At 40.8% G+C, this 19,434-nt stretch overlaps 1 protein-coding gene across 3 annotated transcripts in view; it reads right to left on the bottom strand.

Annotated features, from left to right (window-relative positions):
* drosha (drosha ribonuclease III) overlaps positions 1-19,434 on the bottom strand; it is a 106,618-nt gene that overhangs the window by 37,307 nt on the left and 49,877 nt on the right. For all 3 annotated transcript variants that reach the window (XM_052016701.1, XM_052016702.1, XM_052016703.1), the window contains exons 17-24: positions 18,075-18,182; positions 15,816-15,954; positions 14,875-14,935; positions 10,253-10,312; positions 8,693-8,792; positions 7,465-7,567; positions 3,330-3,400; positions 45-89 (exon numbers count right to left, since the gene is read on the bottom strand). In XM_052016701.1, coding sequence (XP_051872661.1) covers positions 45-89; positions 3,330-3,400; positions 7,465-7,567; positions 8,693-8,792; positions 10,253-10,312; positions 14,875-14,935; positions 15,816-15,954; positions 18,075-18,182 — 687 coding nt within the window. The remainder of the gene's footprint in view (positions 1-44; positions 90-3,329; positions 3,401-7,464; positions 7,568-8,692; positions 8,793-10,252; positions 10,313-14,874; positions 14,936-15,815; positions 15,955-18,074; positions 18,183-19,434) is intronic.

Below are 19,434 nucleotides of genomic sequence, written 5' to 3' on the forward strand. Positions count from 1 at the left end.
ATAAACAGGCTACAAAGTGAAGAATGATAGAGGCTGGCTCTTACTTGCAAAGGATGAAGTGGATAATTAAGCCACACATCTCGTAGATCCTGTGAGGGATAGAAGAGGTCTTGTCATTATTCTGGGGATGGATCGCAAAGACTTACATTGCTCAATAGACACACTGCAATGTAAAAGGTTACACCACCATTTTTAACATTGACCCATTCCTAAAAATTCAATACTCCTGTTAAAATAAAGGCAGAGTAAAATGTGAAATAAAATCAGAACCAATTAACCTAGAGTCTGTTTGTTACAGGAATGTCAATATGCCAGGCAAAATAAATTGCAATGAAGGAAACATACAATGACAAGTAACCATTTGCAGAGGTTACAAACTATTTAGAACACTGAAAGGGTCTACTGTGTCAACTTATTCAGCTTAAGGCTTAGCTCCATATAAGCCTCACTCACCAAGCCAATCAACATATTCTCCTGTTCTTTCCTCCTTCATGAACTAACTCAGCTTCCCCCTGAATACACCTCTGCTATTCACTCCAACTACTCCCTATAAGCGTATGTTCCACATTCTCCACCATTCCCTGATGATGCATTTGCTCTCTATTTCCTCAGGAAAATTATCAGCGATTTCCTTCTATTTGTGATCTCCTAATTTTAAACTCGAACACAAGTACTAAAATCTTGACTGGAGGATAGCTGATGTTGTGACAAGCCAGGGAACTTCAGGCCAGTGAGCCTAACGTCAGAGGGGATTCTGGGAATCAGGATCTATCAGCATTTGGAAAGGCAAGGACTGATTGGGGATAGTCAGCACGCCTGTACAATAAAATGGACTCGTTACCTCACAATCTACCTCGTTATGACCTTGCACCTTACTGGCACTGCACTTTCTCTGTAGCTGTGACATTTTACTCTGCATTCTATACTGTTTTACCTTGTACTACCTCAATGCACTGTGTAATGAATTGATCTGTATGAACGGTATGCAAGACAAGTTTTTCACTGTACCTTGGTACAAGTGACAATAATAAACCAATTCCAACAGAAAAATCATATCTCCACAAATTTGACTGAGTTTTTTTTTGAAAAGATACCCAAGAGGATTGACGAGTACAGGGCAGGAGACATTGTCTACATTAACTTTAGCAAGGTCTTTGACAAGTTCCCCATGGTAGGCTGAGCTGGAAGGTTTGAATACATGGGATCCAGGGTGATCTAGTCAACCGGATACAAAATTGGGTTGGTGGTAGGAGGCAGAGGGTGGTAATGGAGGGTTGTTTTTCATATTGGAGGCCTGTGACCAGTGGTGTCCCAGAGGGAACAATGCTGGGGGCCCTGTTGTTTGTCATATATATTCATGATTTGGATAAGGATGTAGTTGGCATGATTAGTAAGTTTGCAGATGTCACCAAAATTGGTGGTATAGTGAACAGTGGAGAAGGTTGTCTAAGGTGACAATGGGTTATTGATCAACCAGCAAAGTGCACAAGGGAATGGCAGATGAAACTTAACTCACACAAGTGCAAAGTGATGCATTTTGTGAAGTTAAACCAGAAAAAGACATACACAGTGAAAAGCAGTGCCCTGAGGACTGTTGTACCCCGAGGTTTCTCTGTTCAACAAGTATATAGTTCCCTGGAAGTGGCGACACAGGTAGACAGGATGGTGAAAAAGGCTTCGGCATGCTTGTCTTCATCGGCCGTGGCATTGAGTACAGAGTTGGGACGTCGTGTTCCAGTTGTACAAAACATTGTTTTGACAGCATGTGAAGCATTGTGTGCAGTTCTGGTCGCCATGCTATAGGAAGGATGCAATTAAGCTAGAGAGGGTGCAGAAAAGATTCACAAGGATATTGCCTCGACTGGAGGAATCGAGTGTTAAGGAGAGATTGGATAGGTTGAGAGTTTTCTCTGGAGCAAAGGAGGGTGAGGAGTGACCTTATGGAAGTTTATAAAATTATGAGAGGAATAGATAAGCTAGACAGTCACAGTCTTTGTCCCAGGGTAGGGGAGTCTAAAACTGGAGGGCATAGGTTTAAGATGTGTGGAAAGATTTAAAGGAGACCCGAGGGGCACGTTTTACACAAAGAAGGTGGTGGGTATGTGGAATGAGCTGCAGAGGAGGTGTAAGAGGCTGGTACCATTACAATGTTGAAAAAACATTGCACAGGTACATGGATAAGAAAAGTTCAGAGGGATATGGGCCAAATGTAGGCAAATTGGATGAGCTTCGATTGGCATCTTCATTGGCATGGATGAGTTGGATGGAAGGGCCTGTTTCCATGCTTTATAACTCTATGAACTTCTCCCCAACCATGATGTGAGAAATCAAAAGATTTCTTTATTAGTCACATGTACATCGAAACACACAGTTAAATGCACCTTTGCGTAGAGCATACTGGGGGCAGCCCGCAAGTGTTGCCACGCTTCCAGCACCAACATAGCATGCCCACAGCTCCTAACCCGTACGTCTTTGGAACGTGGGAGGAAACCGCAGCACCTGGAGGAAACCCACACAGACACTCGGGGAGAACATACAAACTCCTTACAGACAGTGGCTGGAATTGAACTCGGGTCGCTGGCGCTGTAATAGCGTTACACTAACTGCTACACTACCGTGCTGCCCTTATCCCAGAACTTTTCAGTCTTTCCTGACCACTGTACCTACATCTTTATTTAAAATGCATGTCATGTACACATTAACATCAACATACTTTACTGGTACCGCACCAAATATTGCAACTCTACACTGTGGTGGGCAGATAGCCATCAGTTGTTCAATAAAGAAACTCACCACCACCTTTGCAATTAGGGATGGGTAATAGATGCTGGCCTTGCCAATGAAACCCATGCCCCATAAATGAATAAATACAGGGCTAAGCAGAATTAACGGAGAATCAATTAACACCTACAACTTCAGCTTACACTTGCACAGGAGTTTTCTACAGCTTTCATTGTCTCTCCTTTTTACCTCATCATCAATTTGCCGGTCATGAGCCAGAGATTAAAGCAGAGACCTATTTGTAGCAACACTAGCAATGTAGCAGCCACTAATTGCAGAGATTGTGCTACTTTAAAACACTGTCTATTTGTTTATCAAGACTACTATTAAACAAAAAGCAATTGAGAATGATTACCTGAAAGCAAATTTTTGCTAAGATAGGTAGCCAACTGTCCAAAAAATAACTGTTAGTTTTCTCTTGGGAAATAAAGCACCACAAAAATACCATCTGGGCCAATTAATGCACTATAACTTTGCACAATGATTCTAAGAAAATAGGCTATTAAAAGCAAGCAAGGACGCCGTTCAAAGGGCTTTGCATACATTACCGTGCCATTGAACAGCAGTCGACCAAATAAGTTCTTGCCTTCTTCTAGACCACCCTCCAAGTACACGGCACCTGCAAAATTAATATCAAACACAAACTAGAACACCCAACTAAATCCCAGTAGGCAGATGGTCATATCTGCTCCAAACTGATTAACCACCTCAGAATTACAATAATTAATCTATATAAAAGAACAGAAGCACAGCAGCTGATATAATTCAATTTCTTCCTTGATAAATTAACAACTTAATTTATGCAATGAAAAAAAATACTCACAATCAGATACACTAGGGTGCAGGATTCACCCAAAAATGTGTGGTCTAATCAGTTGAATCACTTGCCAAAAACTATCTCCTGAAACAGCTTTGTTTGCAGTTGTTGGATTAACTGACAGCCCACTCCACCTGCTAACCTAGCACTGAAATAATTTTCAGACTTCATTCACTCAAAATGGCAAAAGACAAATTTGCGATCTGTGTCAGAAAGTTCTATTCAAAAAGCAACCCACTGCCAGCGAAATGCAACGTGGAAAGAAAAATACAATTTAATTTTCCTTCCTCTTGATAGACATCAACCTCCAGCAATAGTTCTGAATATGGCAAGAATTTAATATTACCCACTGTGAAGATGTTTCCAAGCCAATCACTGCACATGGCATCAGCTACAAATATCAGAAGTCTCAAAGGCATTAACAATTCTTACTGTGCATTAAGATTGTATGAACTTTTCTTCAGCCATTTAAATCCCTCCAATTTCATTTCATGCCTTTAATATGGGAAAGTGTAACAGGGAACCTCACAAGAATGCTAACAAACAAAAAGATATTGAATCACTAATGTAGATGAGGGCAGATGATCAAAAGTTTGTTAACAAGGTATGCTCTAAGGAATACCAAGGAGAAAGAAAAACAGGAAGTGATACAGAGCGTTTAGTAAGGGAGTCCCGGAGCCTGTGGGCAGCTGAAGTCATGTAATCAGGCAGCAATTAAGTTTGGGGATGATCAATAGACCCAAATTGGAAGACTGCAGGTAACTCCATTTAAGGACATGGAGCCAAAAGATGTTACAGACACAGGGAGCAGCAAGACCATGGAGATTTGAAAATAAGGATAAATATTTTTTAAAATCAGTTGCTTAACCGGATATCAATGTAGATGGAAAAGGCAGAGTAGTGCTTTGTAAATGTAACTCAGTGTGAGGGAGGATAACAAGTTGATGGAGAGAAGAACAAGGATGATCAAGCCAAAACCATTGCTCGAGAATAATTGCCAACCTCAGAAGGTACAGTAACTTTATTGGTTCAATTGAAGATGAAAATGTTGGAGGCAAAGTGGTTAAAAAGACAAGGCTGTACTAAAGGTCAGGACGGAAGATCATCACACAAAAATAACGAGGAAGAATATTTTATCTGATGGATGTTTAACTAAATACACCAGAATCTTAACTGCTGTCTGCAATAGTTTAATGATATCGAAGCAGGTACCCGCTCTGGCAGTAACTTCACCAGCTGGACTGCAGTGATTGAAGGTCACAGCTCACTTCACCTTCTCTAGGGTATTACTGATGGGGAAGGGCCAGTGATGTCCACATCCAATAGAGGACAAGGGCAACAGGCGCATGGGAATTTACCACCCAATCACACACTACCTCGGCTTGGTAATACATCACTGTCCCTTCATCATTGCTTGGTTTAAATCCTGAAAGTCCAAGTAGCACTCTGGAACACCTACACCACAAAGATCACAGTGCTTCACAGACAGCTCATCACCACCTTCTGAGCAGTCAACAGGATGGACAATAAATGTTGGTCTTGCCAGCAAAGCCATATCAAATAAATGAATAATAAAGAATAAGTAGAAATAAGAACTTCACACATTTAAGCATTCTGCCTCTTCTGTCATCAAAGTTCGCACTGAAGTATAATCCCAGATTCACCTTTTCTATACATTTTACTGTCATATACAGAATCCCAAAAACTCTCTTTCATAGAAGATCAATAAAATACAACCAACATGAAAGCCCAGAGAATGACACTTCACTTCCAGATTCTTGCATAGATGATAATGCTTGCAAATGAATGCAGTCTTTCTACATGCACTTAAAATGCATACACATTGGGCAAAGGAGTCAGAAGCTACTGCTTTGACCTCCTTGTCTTGAGACAGCAGGAGAGAAAAGGGTCTCAAGATCTGACACCTATGCAAAATAACTTCAGTCAACTGCATGAACATTACAAATTTGCTCTGCACAATAAGGGTTTGCACAGTTCACCTAATACAGCAAAACTCAATTTAGTCTCATGATTACACCAGTTTACCCAAGGGTCTTGCCGATCAGATTTCCCTAAATTCCGACAGGAAAATTGGTAGGAGCAGCATCCTGAGCTGCTTCAACCAATGAGTAGCGCACTCCAACGATTGACTCAGTGGGGTTTATTTCTCACAGATTACGCCCTTTAAAGTGTGCTTTGATGTTTCTTGCAAAGATCAAGACAACAGCAGTGTAATGGTTAAGTTATTCTCTCGCTGGATTACTGAACCAGAGACATGTGCTTGAATCCTACTGTGGCAGTTGGCAACTTTAAATCCAACTTATTATTTAAATCTGGAATACACTGGTATTGGTAATAATGACCATGAAACTACCAGGTTGTTATAAAATCTTAGTTCACTGATGTCCTTTAAGGAAGGAACTTTACCACACTTACTAGATCAGCCCTTCATGTAACTCCACCTCCACTGATCACAATGGTTGAAATCAGAACTGCCCTTTGAAGTGACCCAGGAAATTACTCAGTTCAGAGGGCAATTAAGGATGGTCTTAAGGATGAATGAACAATGAAAAGTGGAAAAGATAACCACTAATGGTTTTATTCTTTTTCATATTAAAATACAAGTACTTCCCTTTCTTAAAAAGAAAAACTGAACTAAAACACATTGTTCTCACCAACTTCTTTCTGGCCAAAAGTCATTAACTTTGTGTAGAGTCACCCTCTTGCATTATTTCCAACCCCCTAGTAGGTGCTTCTCCCTCCAGTAGAAGTACTTGGTGTCACATTAGGCTGACCCACAATAAAGCTAAACAGATAATGTACATACGGGAGATAATCAGCAGATCTAAAGACTTATGCAGAAAAGAAATGTAGCCAACACGCCACATTGTGGACAACTATCCCACCCGCTTTCACACTCTGGGTATTGTGGGAATCCAAGAAGTATAAGCAGAAGCCAAGGGGTAAGTCTTTGAATTATTACATTTATACATTAAAGTTAGCAAGTGTGCTCAATAATATCCATCATACAGGTAAATATCAGTTTTGTTGGATGATTATGAATACCTTTACTCAATTGTCTAAGTTCTCCTTAATCAATAAATGAAGTCCTCAACCATAGCAAAGTTCTAGGCTAACCAAAAATGGTGATTGGAAAATTGTGAATACATATCCTATAAACCTTTTGACCAGTAGAGGCCAAGCTTTACTTAGAGGGTGGATGAAATTTTAAAAAACTGCAGATGCTGGAAATCTGAAATAAAAACAGAAAACACTGGAAACACTCAGCAGGTCAGGCAGCAACTGTATAAAGAGTAGTAGTTAACATGTAATTTTGAAGACTCCTTGTTGACCTGAAACATTAACTCTTTAGGCAGCACCTGTGGAAAGTTTCTCTTTCCACAGGTGCTGCCTGACCTGCTGATTGTTTCCAGTAATCCCGTTTTTATTACAAGGCTGATGAAAATCTAACCCATAAGTGTCCACACCGAACGGTATATTCATCAATCCTGGGAATCACTGCAGAGCCAGCTATTAATGCACTGTTGCTCAGAGATGAGGCTATAACATTATTGTTCCATTTTTTAACCACAGCTTCCTTACGGCAAAGGTTGTTACTGGCCTAGATGGATTGAGTATGGTAAGGGAAAAAGTAGTGAATCTTCCCTGCATTGCTAAATCAAGTAAAATTTAATAGCAATCTTGTGAAATAAAGGAGATATCTGATCTCATAACGCAAGGAACACGTCTACAACAACGACGCTAAAAATAATGGAGTTGAAATTGAATTCTTTAGGCTAAGCTGTAACTCTAACTTCAATGTTCATACATCGCTCTGTTTAATGGTACAACCCTTTCTAAATTACCTATTAGGGCCTCAAAACAATTAGCCATGGCATGACGTAGATCTGATTCTCTGCAGAGGTCAGGTCCATGGGCATACAGCATAAAACGATCCAATTCCAGCTTCTACGAGAAGAAACAAAAATCAAAATCAATACATTTATTCTGAAAGCATATCCATTAAGAATTGGCAGTATTTCTGGCATGGCACTAGCAACCCAAGAGGTCATGAGGTCAAATCACATCACAGCAAGTTGTGAATACAAAAGAAATGCAATCACTTGTGCTTGATTTCTGGAGAACAATGAAGAAAGTTGTTAGGCTGCCAGAAAAGTTCAGTTATCCAGGGAAGAGAATTCGATAGCGCTACCCATTCAGAGCAAAATGTGCACCTAGCCTTGCATGTAATGGCTGGCCTTTGGACCTCTGAAATGGACCATTCAATTGTAAAAGATCACCAGCAATTTAAGACAGCATTCTACTTCCACAAAGCATTTAATGATGGGCTATAAATATGGCTTCCCTAGTGTAACCTACATCCTCCCAAGAATTATTGTCTTTTTTTTTTGAAAGCAGTAAAATATGCCTTACCTACCCAAATACTGCCCACACCAATAAAACAATGCAAGGGACTGGCATACTGCCTTATATCTAACTTCATAATAGTTAACACATGGTCATCAGCAATGGTCACACCAGAACCATTAAATGGATTTCAAAAGCAATGAATTTCGTTACTTCCTTTCACATTTTCAGAACATCACAAAGCATTTAACAGTCAATGAAGTGTTTCTAAAATGCAGCCACAATTGTAACATGGGATACAACAATGGCTAGATCATATTTTTAATTTAGGTACAGGTTAAGGGATCGTTAGGACATCATTCATTGATGGGTCATCATTCACAATCGTTCATCATCCTGATCAATACATTTCCAGGGATACGAAGGTTCAGGTGGAAAAAGGGAGCTGATGCCAATGTTCAGTCCTGATCTCACTGAATGGTGAGAAGGCTCAAGGCACCAAGGCCCCAAGGCCAACTCCTGTGACTATCTTCATGTTCTTAAGATTCCCATTTAGTTAAAATGGCCCACTTGGCCTGGAGGACTACTTTGAATCAATCAGGAGCTCAAGCTTTTCTTTTCCCTACTTATTCCACATTAGCAGAAACAAGCACAAAGTTTTAGGGGAGAATGAACTGTGCAGTAATATAAAATCACTTTGAACCTCCTGCAAATTAAAATACTGACCTTGGCCAACATAGCAAGGTGTTGGTTCTGCACAATTGCAGTGCGGTAGGTAGCTAACCCACCTTCCTCCAGATTCGGGAATAAAAAGTACAAATGGACACTGAAAGCAAACGGAAGGAAACGTAAACAGGATGCAATCGATAAAATGTTTCCTGCAGCAGCAAAACTTCACAAAGATCCCTTTATCACTTGATTTCAATCCATTCAAAACACTTGGCAGTAGTAAAGCTGTCTCTGCTGTTGGCACTAAATGCAACTGCCCCTTGTACTCTGCTCCCAAAATTCAATTGCACAGAGCTACTGCTATATTTCACATTCACCATCAGCAACAGAGGATAAATATCTACCCCTTTGAATGTGTTGTATGGAATATCACAATGATAAATGTTCTTAATTAATTCAACAATGATTAACATTTCTGAAATACTTCCACAGCAATTTTACAAACATGTTTCATAATTGCGAATACTTCCCATTAAAATCTAAGAAAACATAGGAAAACATCCCACAGTGCTTCACAGGAGTATTATCAAATATGACCAAGCTACCTAGCAGACTAGGTGACTGTAACCTTGAGGGAAAAAAGGGTAGATTTTAAATAATGTCTTACAGAAGGGTAAAGAGTCTGCAAGGTTTAGGGAGGGAATGCTAAATCTCAGGGCCACAGCTAAAGGCATGGCAGTCAATGGTAAAGTGATAAAAACTGGAAATGTACAACAGGACAGAATCTAAGAAACACAGAGGGTTATAGTGCTGGAGGGAATTAAAGAGATGGAGGTGCTGGTTAACGCCTTTGAGGGATTTAAAGGGAAGGATGAGGTGCTATCATATTGGGAGTCAATGTGTAGAAAATGCACATGGGTGGCACAGTAAGTAGTGTTGCTGCCACGTAACTCCAGCAAGCCGAGTTTGATTCTGACCTCAGGTAACAACTAGGTGGAGTTTTTACATCCTCCCCATGACAGCATGCTCCAGTTTCTGCCCAGATCCCAAAGACTTTTGGGTAGGTTAATTGACTGCTGTAAATTACCCCTAAGTGTAGGTGGTTGGCAGGAGAATTGGGGAGAGATGATGGGTATGAGAGAGAAAACAGGCTACAGGGAAATAAGTGGAAGACTGAGAATGGTGGGACTGCTCAGAGAGCCGGCACAGACTCTCAATATGTGTCGTAAGAAAATAAGAAACGTGTAATAATAAAATGCACAAATTCTAGCAGTAGTAAATGTTAGGATCATATTTTCCTTGATGTCCCCTACACAACACTGGCTGTGGCTCAGAGTCAGCTGGATTTCGGAACTCACTCCCATTGACCCTTGGATCTATTTGCCCTTCCCTTCCCTTCCTCATTCCTACCACGTTCCTCCAGCTAAGGCTGTGTTGGAGATTGCCTGTCCATAGGGCAAGATCATGACATCAAAATCCCAACCCATCATGTCATGACATTCTGTATACTAAGTTTCCACTGCTTTGTGCTACATACATTCATTAAAAATAGATAGCAATATTAAATATTAAAACTACTACAAACTTAAGACAAATGTATGGACATTAAGCTCGTACCTCGTTAAAAATTCAACCACTGCATCTCCCAAAAATTCTAGTCGTTCATTGTGGTTAATCCTTCATAAAGATGAAAGTAAATGTTTGTAATGTGGCTATTAATTTAAAACATCATATAACTTACAATTAATTAGAAATTCAATTGTATGGCTTTTTAAAACAAAATCAATTCTATTTCATAGAAATGTGCAGGCATGATTATTGAATGCAATCAAACTATTTTAATAAATTATATCCCAGTACAGCTGATGGCTGCATTATTACTACCATTAAATCAAAGGCACCTTTTAAAAGCACTATTGGAGGATAAGGGTGAAAGCTGGCAAAAAGAAGTTTACTCCAAGTACCATAATGCAATCAATTCAGGGACAAGCAGAGCTCCACACAAACACATGCACATTTCATCACTGGTTTGGAAGCTGGCTGAACTGGCACCTGGCAGTAAAACTCTGAAGCAGAAGGAGAGTGTTAAACCAGCATCTTGCTAACATTGGAAATACAAAAGGAGTCAATTTGAGAGCTTCTTAGATGTTAATTTCTGTAAACATTATCATCACATTGATTCATCGTTATACAAGATGAATTGGTCTCTTGAACTGAATTTAAATTCTAAGCTGGAATCCAAAACTTCAGTGGGGCTGTGATGGAACATATTTCCCACTGCTACAGGGCCTCAGCATTCACTAATATTACCTGGTAAAGCAATATAAAATGCCCCATACATCCTTCAAACACAGTGGTGGGGTAATTTGCATAACCACCAACAATCAAAAAAATCACATTTTAAATTTATTTTATTAAATATATCTAGGGGGGTGGGGTGGGGAGCTATAGCTCAGAAAAACTGATCACAAAACCATCCAAATACTGTGAAGCCCTACTGGGTTTACCAGCAACCTTTAAGGAAGGAAATCCACCATCCTTTAAACAAGTTGACTTATGCAATTTAGTTTATGTCCAGATGGATCTCAAATACCAATTATATCCTTTTTCACCCAGTCAGACCCAGCATAACTGTGACTCTCACACAAGGGCAACAGTATACAAGACTTGGACAGAATTACTCTGGGGTCAGGGGCTGGGGGGCTTGGGGAGGTGGAAAGGATAACATTTTGATTTAAGACACAAGTAAAAAAGCAGACACATTTAACCACAAGGAAATTCAAGTCCAAGCTCAATTCGGGGTTTAAACAAAAATATTTGGGCAATCGGGTTATCCCCTACCCACAACAACAATTAAAGAGTACATCTGCCAATTCCAGTTTTGTACTCCCCAAGAAACCCACGGCCTGCAAATCCAATTCCATGCAGATGCAGTCTACAGGAACACAAGGAGCACTCTGGTTTTTGAACAAGCAGCCCAGGATGCACAGAAAGGTTCTATTTCATGGGTACAGTCCTGTCCATCCACATAAAGGCTGTGCAGAAACCAAAGAGCTCAGATTTGAAAGGTGTGCCTGCCTGAAGAGCCGAAATGTTTGCCCAAAGTAAACCCACAATAAAAGCAGTCCAAAAACGTTCTGAGATTTAAAAAAAAACTGCTGGAGGAACTCAGTGGGCCATGCAGCATCTGTGGAGGCAAGGGGATGGTTGAAGTTTTGGGTTGAGACCGAGCATCAGGAGGGAAGAAAGCCAGTATAAAGAGGAGGGGTGAGAGAGGGGCTGGTAGATGCTAGGTGGGACTAAGTGAAGACCAGGATGATGTGCAGATGGAGCCGGGTGGGAGAGGGAGAGGCAGAGGCTGGAAGGTTATAAGTGGAACCAGTTAAGGGAGGGATATTGTGCAGATGGAACCAGATAGGGGAAGAGGATAGGGAGCATAGGTCAAGGGAGAAGAAATCCAGATGGATAGGTATGTGATGGACCAGTAGGGGAGGGTAATGAATCTAGGTAACCAGGGCTTGGGGGGGTGGCGGGGGGGGTGGGCGGGGAGGACGGTCAAGGTGAACAAAGGAAGAGAGACCTTGGTGGACCTGTAGGCTTGGGAAACACGGGAGGCATGTCTTACCTGAAACTGGAAAAGACAATGTTCATACAATTAATCTGTAGGCTATCCAAGTGGAATATGAGGTGTTGTTCTTCTAGTTTGTATGTGGCCTCACCATGACAGTGGAGAAGGCTGAAGACCGACAGGTCCTTGTGGGAGAGGGGGAGATAGGTTGAAATGACATGCAAACGGAAGCTTAAGATGGACATTGCAGACCGTAAAAATGATCACCTCGTCGACACTTGGTCTCGTCGATGAAGAAGAGGCCACACTGAGAGCACCAAATGCATTAGGTCAGGTTGGAGGTGATGCATATGAATCTCTGCCTCACCTGGAAAGGCTGGTTAGGTCCATGGATAGCAGTGGGGGATGTGATGTAGGGACAAGCGTTGCACTTCCTACGGTTGCAGGGGAAAGTGCCAGAGGATGGATGAGCGGACCAGAGAGAGAGTGAACCCTGCTGACAGCAGAAAGGTTGGGGGGGAAGATGTGGCTGGTGGTGTGATTCTGTTGTAGCAGGTGGAAATGGTGAAGGATGATCTGCTGGATGTGGAGGCTAGCAGGGTGAAAGGTGAACAACAAGGGAACTCCATTCCCATTCTGTCTGGGGGGAGGGGAATGTGAATGGAGGTGTCTGGGGAATGGAGGAAACGTGAGTGAAAGCTCCATCAACTGTACTAGAGAGAAAGCCACGTTTGCCAGAAGTGGGACATTTCAGAATTCCTGGAATAGAATGACCCATCTTGAGAACAGATGCGGTAGAGACAGTGAAACTGAAAGGGGTGGCACCCTTACAGGAGACAGGGTGGGAGGAGGTGTAGGCAAGATAACTGTGGGAATCAGTGGCTTTATAGTGGTATACACAGTTACAGCAATTCTACTTGGGTAGCCTGCAATCCAATGGTATGAACATTGAATTCCTCAGAAACTGCTGAGACACAGCTCAGCACATCACGGAAATCAGCCTCCCCCCATGGATCCTGTCTATACTTCTCATTGCCTCGGTAAAGCAGCCAGCACAATCAAAGACCCCACTCACCCCGGACATTCTCTCTTCTCCCCCCTCTCATCGAGCAAAAGATACAAAAGCCGGAAAGCACGTACCACCAGGCTCAAGGATAGCTTCTACTCTGCTGTTATGAGACTATTGAACTGTTCCCTAGTATAAGAAGATGGACTCTGGACCTCACAATCTTCCTCGTTATGACCTTGCACCTTATTGTCTACCTGCACTACACTTTTTCTGTAGCTGTTACATTTTATTCTGCATTATGTTATTGTTTTACCTTGCACTACCTCAATGCACCGTGTAATGAATTGATCTACATGAACGGTATGCAAGACAAGTTTTTCACTGTACCTCAGTACATGTGATAATAATAAACCAATACCAATAGTAGGTAACTCACACCCCGTTCCTTTCCCACTCCTACGTCTATCTAGCTTCTCTCTATCTTTGTTCACCTTTTCCATTTCTGCCCTGCTCCCCATTACCTAGATTTGTCATCCTCCCCCACATTGTTCTATCTGCCCATCATCCAAACACCTATTCACCTGCATTTCTTCTCCCTCCATGGTCTACCCTTCCTCTACGCTCCACAATCTGGTTCCATCTGCCCATCATCCCTCCCTTTGCCTCCTAGAGATGCTATTTGACTACTGAGGTTCTCATTTATTTTGCTCCTGATTCCAGCATCTGTAGTCTGTTGTGTCAACGTTCTGAAACACATTCGATATGATTGTTACACATCTCTATTTACCAGTTAATCAGCTGGTTTAATATTTAACAGCATGCCTTGAAATATTTTTAGATTTCTGCAAAACCCCTTTTCTTTAAAGGCACACATTCAAACCTCCTCGATGCAACATTAAAGGGCACATTAACCAAATTTCTAGTATTTTCAGTTATTAACAAATGCTTACAGAATGACCATAAAAATAACTGTAGGAATTACATTTATACAGCATTTTAACATTCCAAAGTGTTTCATAATCAATTAAGCAATTTTGAAGTGGAGCCCATGTTGCAGTGTAAAACGAAACAGCAGTCAAGCCATAATGACTGAACCATCTAATATGTTTTAGGAGGGTGGACTGAGTAAACATTAGCCAGGACAATTAAGAGACCTTCCCTGCTTTTCATCTAAAAGAAATGTCAGGGAATCCATTACATCCACCTGAAAGAGCAGATGTGTTAAATGACTCACTAAAAGAACAGACCTTTGACAGTGCTCCTTAGAAACCTCTTTAGGATTTCAACTCAGAGACTTCTGACTCATAAGTGTGAGTGCTACCAACTGAGCCCTGGCTTACAAATTGAAGGCTTACTATTTACTCAGTCTCAAAGAAAGGCTTTCTTTTACCTTTGACAATAAAATAACGGTCGGAGCCAGGGACATGTTTAAGATTTTAAATCTACTAGTTTTTGAAGAGCACACTGCCTGGCTGTTCAGGTCAACTTCAGGTTACATGTTTAAGATTTTAAATCTACTAGTTTTTGAAGAGCACACTGCCTGGCTGTTCAGGTCAACTTCAGGTTACATGTATATATTTCTGGGTTTGTGGAAGGGTGCTCATCCTCTGTTGTGCAAGTGCCTTGGCTGAAGAAAAAATAATAAAAATATCAAACACATACCTTGAAGGAGTTGGATCATCTTGGCCAAGTCGTGACATGATATTTATTAAGGTGTTTATGCCTGTTAAAAAGGAACATAGCAACAGGGAATGTAGAGGTGGCTCACACACAAAGGCAAGCTATTGAAACACCATATCAACAACTGGGATTTATACAGCTTATTTAATGTAATAAAATGATCAAGGTGTTTCACAATGGTGTTGTCAAACCAGAAAAGAATCCGTTTGAACAAATGACCAGAATCTTGCTCAAAGAGATAGGTTTTAAGGAGGAATGGTAGAAAGTTCCAGAATTTGGCAGCTGAAAACACAGTGCTAATGATGGAGTGATTATATTCAAGGATGTGCAAGAGGTCAGATTTGAAGGAGTATGGAGACCTTGAAGAGCTCTACGCCAGAAGAATCAAATAAAGGATGCAGTAAGCAGAGATAAATGTGGACCATGGGTACAGATTTTCTTCCATATAATGAACAACAAGATAGTGGAGTGCAAAATGGCTCTGAAACACCTGATCGAGGGGAGCAGAATATTAACACAACACAGGAATTCCACTGTGCAACACCGGGTGGCACTCTCCTATCAGAGTGTGTGGTTTGCTACAGAAAGTCAACATCACTACAACTGAACAGGACAAGCTTTATTTTTACTTCAAAAGATTCGTCAACTGATTCCATGTTTTGAGCCACTTTGCCCCCAAAACCAAAATTTATGATCTTACTTATGAATGCAGGTTTGCAATCCCTATCTGGAACTTTGTCCACTAGAAGGAGTCTACAAACGAGTTCCAAATGTACTCATCACATTGAAAGCATTTCATATTGAGGAATAGCTCTCCTTCCAGCCATTCCAAGAGACCAAGTTGATGTCTGGAAAAAAAAAGCTTGCAATCTTTCCTCCAAACTGTAAAGCTCAACCACCTTTGTGATGAGATTCCTACTCACCTTTCTTCCTCATATACATGTGATGAACCTTCCTGTCTCCATACTTGGGCTGCCGGATACCGCAGTTTGACAAAGAGTTTCTCGCATGGTCCGGATTCATTCCAAAATTCAGATGGTGGCTTGGATGGGTCATTGCAAGCTAAAGACATGTCAGAAGTGAGCATGCATTCAGTGAGCTAACCACTAACGATCAATTTTCAATAGAAAGTCAATACCTTAATGACCAATGGCACTTTCATTGATTTACTCAAGTAGTTCACTGTGTCAACTGCTATTTGATGGCAAATTAGTCATAACAGTTTAATAATAGTTATTGGACTACTAATCCAGAAGTCTTGGATAATAATGCCAGAGTATATGATTTCAAATTCTACCATTCAAAAATTTGATTTAAATTTAAACATTCCAGCAATAAACATATTCAAAATTACTCTGGTCTTCAAATGTAAGGATATTTGCAAAGTAATGTTTAATTATAAATAATGGGATCATCATTCAAAATATGCAAGATCATATTTGACTAATACATCAGAAGTATATTGAACTTATTAATTTATATTTTCTTCTGTACTGAAGACAGTTTTAGACTGCAATACATTAGGATCCTGTGGCATTCTGAACAAGTGCATGGGAGATGAAGAAACAGCATCTCTGATGCACTTGTTCAGCAGAGTGCAACAGGATCTTTAGCATCAAGATGAGAAGACAAATGAAGCCTTAGTTTAACACCTTATCTGAAAGAAGGCTGCCTTGATGCTCCCTCAATGGTGGGCTTCAGTATCAGCACAAAATAAACTTGCCCCAGGTTTAAACCTTTTAACTAATTCGTGGATGCAAACATCCTGGGCAAGACAAGCATAGACTGCCCCTCCCTTATCCCAAAAGGTAGCAGTCCACTGCCTTTGTTGAACTGCTCTTTCAGCTGGGTGGAAAGCTCAACCCTTCTTGTGCATGGTTAAGAGTCAATCACACTGCTCTATGTTTTGGGTCAAATGGGTGAGGACAACAGACCTCCTTCCCAAAGGGGGCTTCATGATTTAGATTGATTTTTATGATGTAAAAAATAAAATGTTGGCAGGTCAAGCAGTATCTATGGCAAGAGAAAGAGAGTTAATATTTCAGGTCATGACCAGTTCTGAACTCTTCCAGCATAATTTGTTTTTGTTTCAGATTTCCAGCATCTGCAATACTTTATTCTTGGAGTGTACGGACATTACAAATGATACTAGCTTTTCATTCCAGTTATTTTTGAAATACTCAACTAAATTCAAATTCTCCAGCTGCTGCACTGGGATTTGAACTCATGTCTCTGGTGCATTAGTTCAGATCTATGGATTACTAGGCCTGTAACATAACTCTTCTACCACCATTCCCTATAAAAAGCAGGACAGCAGAAACTATAACTGACATTTCATTCATTCCGTATTCATGGAATATTAAGACTTAAAGCCCAGGGAAATGGGAAGAGAGAGAACAGAATTTCCTTTTATTTGAATCTTCAATCTCAACAACACTGTTGAAGCAAAAATAACTGGAAATAACTGACAATAAGGCACTAGCACGTGAATAGATAGTTCAACAGTCCCACCAAGTTCCAATACAGCATACAAATCTTCAATGGCAAGGGGACCAGCTCCTGACTGAAAGGTCAAACCTTTCCAGTCAGTGATAAAAGTAGTGGGTCACAAGCCTTTTCAACATTAAAGAAACCACAGAATTGAGAGAAAAAAAAACACAACTTCACAATGATATTAAGACAAATCTACTGAATGCACTCAACATATTCCACAGAGAAAACAGGGGGGGGGGGGGGGGGTCAATAGAGAAGCACATTAAAATCCCCACAACTCTTCCAATGTTAATTGATTCTCTGTTGAGATAAGATGAGAAGGCAATGGAATACTTTTCCCCAGTAATTGGGAAACTTTCAAATAGTTATAAGCCGTCTTGGTTCTTATAACTGGTGCAAACTTTAAAGATATCAGCTTATACTAAAATAGAAAAGACGCCACACTTGTAAAGACAATCGCTGGGCTTTTTTCGGTGACATGTAACCAGTTGAAATTTTGGACAGGACAAGGGAATTTTGGACAGGACACCCATTCCACACCCACACCCCAATCCCACCAAACCACATAGGGCAACAGTTGACTGTTTCTGATCATAATTCTGTGCCCCATACAAAACATGGACCTCAGAAGACATAGATTTGCTACTAAATTTCTACAGTGGGGAAAAGATGAATTAAGGAATATTTACCTGTAGTAAACAGCGTTCTTTAAACGTGTAGCCTATCAGCTTATCCAAGTGCATGAGGCACTGATGGTATCGGATATGGTGGGTCAATACCGGCAACATCATGGCATGCTAGAACAAACAGGACAAGTATGCAAGAAGTGTTTCTGCAGCAATGAAAGTTTCCCCTTTAACCATGCTGACCCACGAGAGTCAACTTCACTAATCTGTGCTCACTGCATATGTGAATACAGATCAAATCAGACACTAAGAATCAGCACGTTTTCAAGATTTTCCATCTATTTGTCTTAACCTTTGTATTCTTGTTGTCAGAAGATCTCCTTTACATGTGCAATGTTGTTAAGAGGAACAAATGCATTCCTCTAGTTAGAAGGTCACATTTAGAGTTTATCACGATATGAAACAGTCACACAATACACATCCTGATAACTACTGATGGCAGTTATAATAATCATAAATATCTACAGCTCAGGAGGAGGCAATTTAGCCCATCGACTCTGTGATGGCTTACCAGCATTAGTTTGTAAAGTTCCTTCACCTTTAAGCGCATGTTCAACTATCTAGATTTTATGGACAATTTTTAAATTTTGTAACTGACCACTTACTAAAGGGAATAGATTTCCTCTCTCTAATCCATAAAATCCTCTCACAATTATGAAAACCTCTGTTAGATCATCCTTCACCTTTTCTGTGACAACAAGAACAATCCTAAACATTCCAATCTTTCCCTTAATTTCCCTCTCTCTGGTAAAATTCTGGCAAAGCAAAATTGCAGATGACACAAAGAATGGTGGTGTTATGGATAGTGTAGAAGATTGCCAAAGGATACAGCAGGATAGAGATCAGTTGCAGATATGAACGGAGAAATGGCAGATGGAATTTAGTCTGACCAAGTATGAGGCGTTGCACTTTGGGAGATCAAATGTAAAGGGAAAGTACACATTTAATGGCAGGACTCTTAACAACGTTGATGTACAGGCCTGGGGTCCAAATCCATAGCTCCCTGAAAGTAGCTATACAAGTTGATAGGGTGGTAAAGAAGGTGTATGGTATGCTTGTCTTTATTGGTCAAGGCATTGAGTTCAAGAGGCAAGAACTCTGGTTAAGCCACATCTGGAGTATTCATTCGATTCTGGTCGCCCCATTATAGGAAGGATGTGGAGGCTTTGAAGAAGGTGCAGAAGAGGTTTACCAGGATGCTGTCTGGATTAGAGGGCAGGTGCTGTAAGGACAGGTGGGACAAACGGGTTGTTTTCTCTTGAGCGCCGGTGGCTGAGGGGTGGCGGGGGGGGGGGGGGGGGGGGGGTGGCCTAATAGAAGTTTATAAAATTATGAGGGGCATAGATAGAGTAGAAAGCCACAA

Source organism: Pristis pectinata, chromosome 5 (genome assembly GCF_009764475.1).
Source record: "Pristis pectinata isolate sPriPec2 chromosome 5, sPriPec2.1.pri, whole genome shotgun sequence".
Lineage (NCBI taxonomy): Eukaryota > Metazoa > Chordata > Chondrichthyes > Rhinopristiformes > Pristidae > Pristis > Pristis pectinata.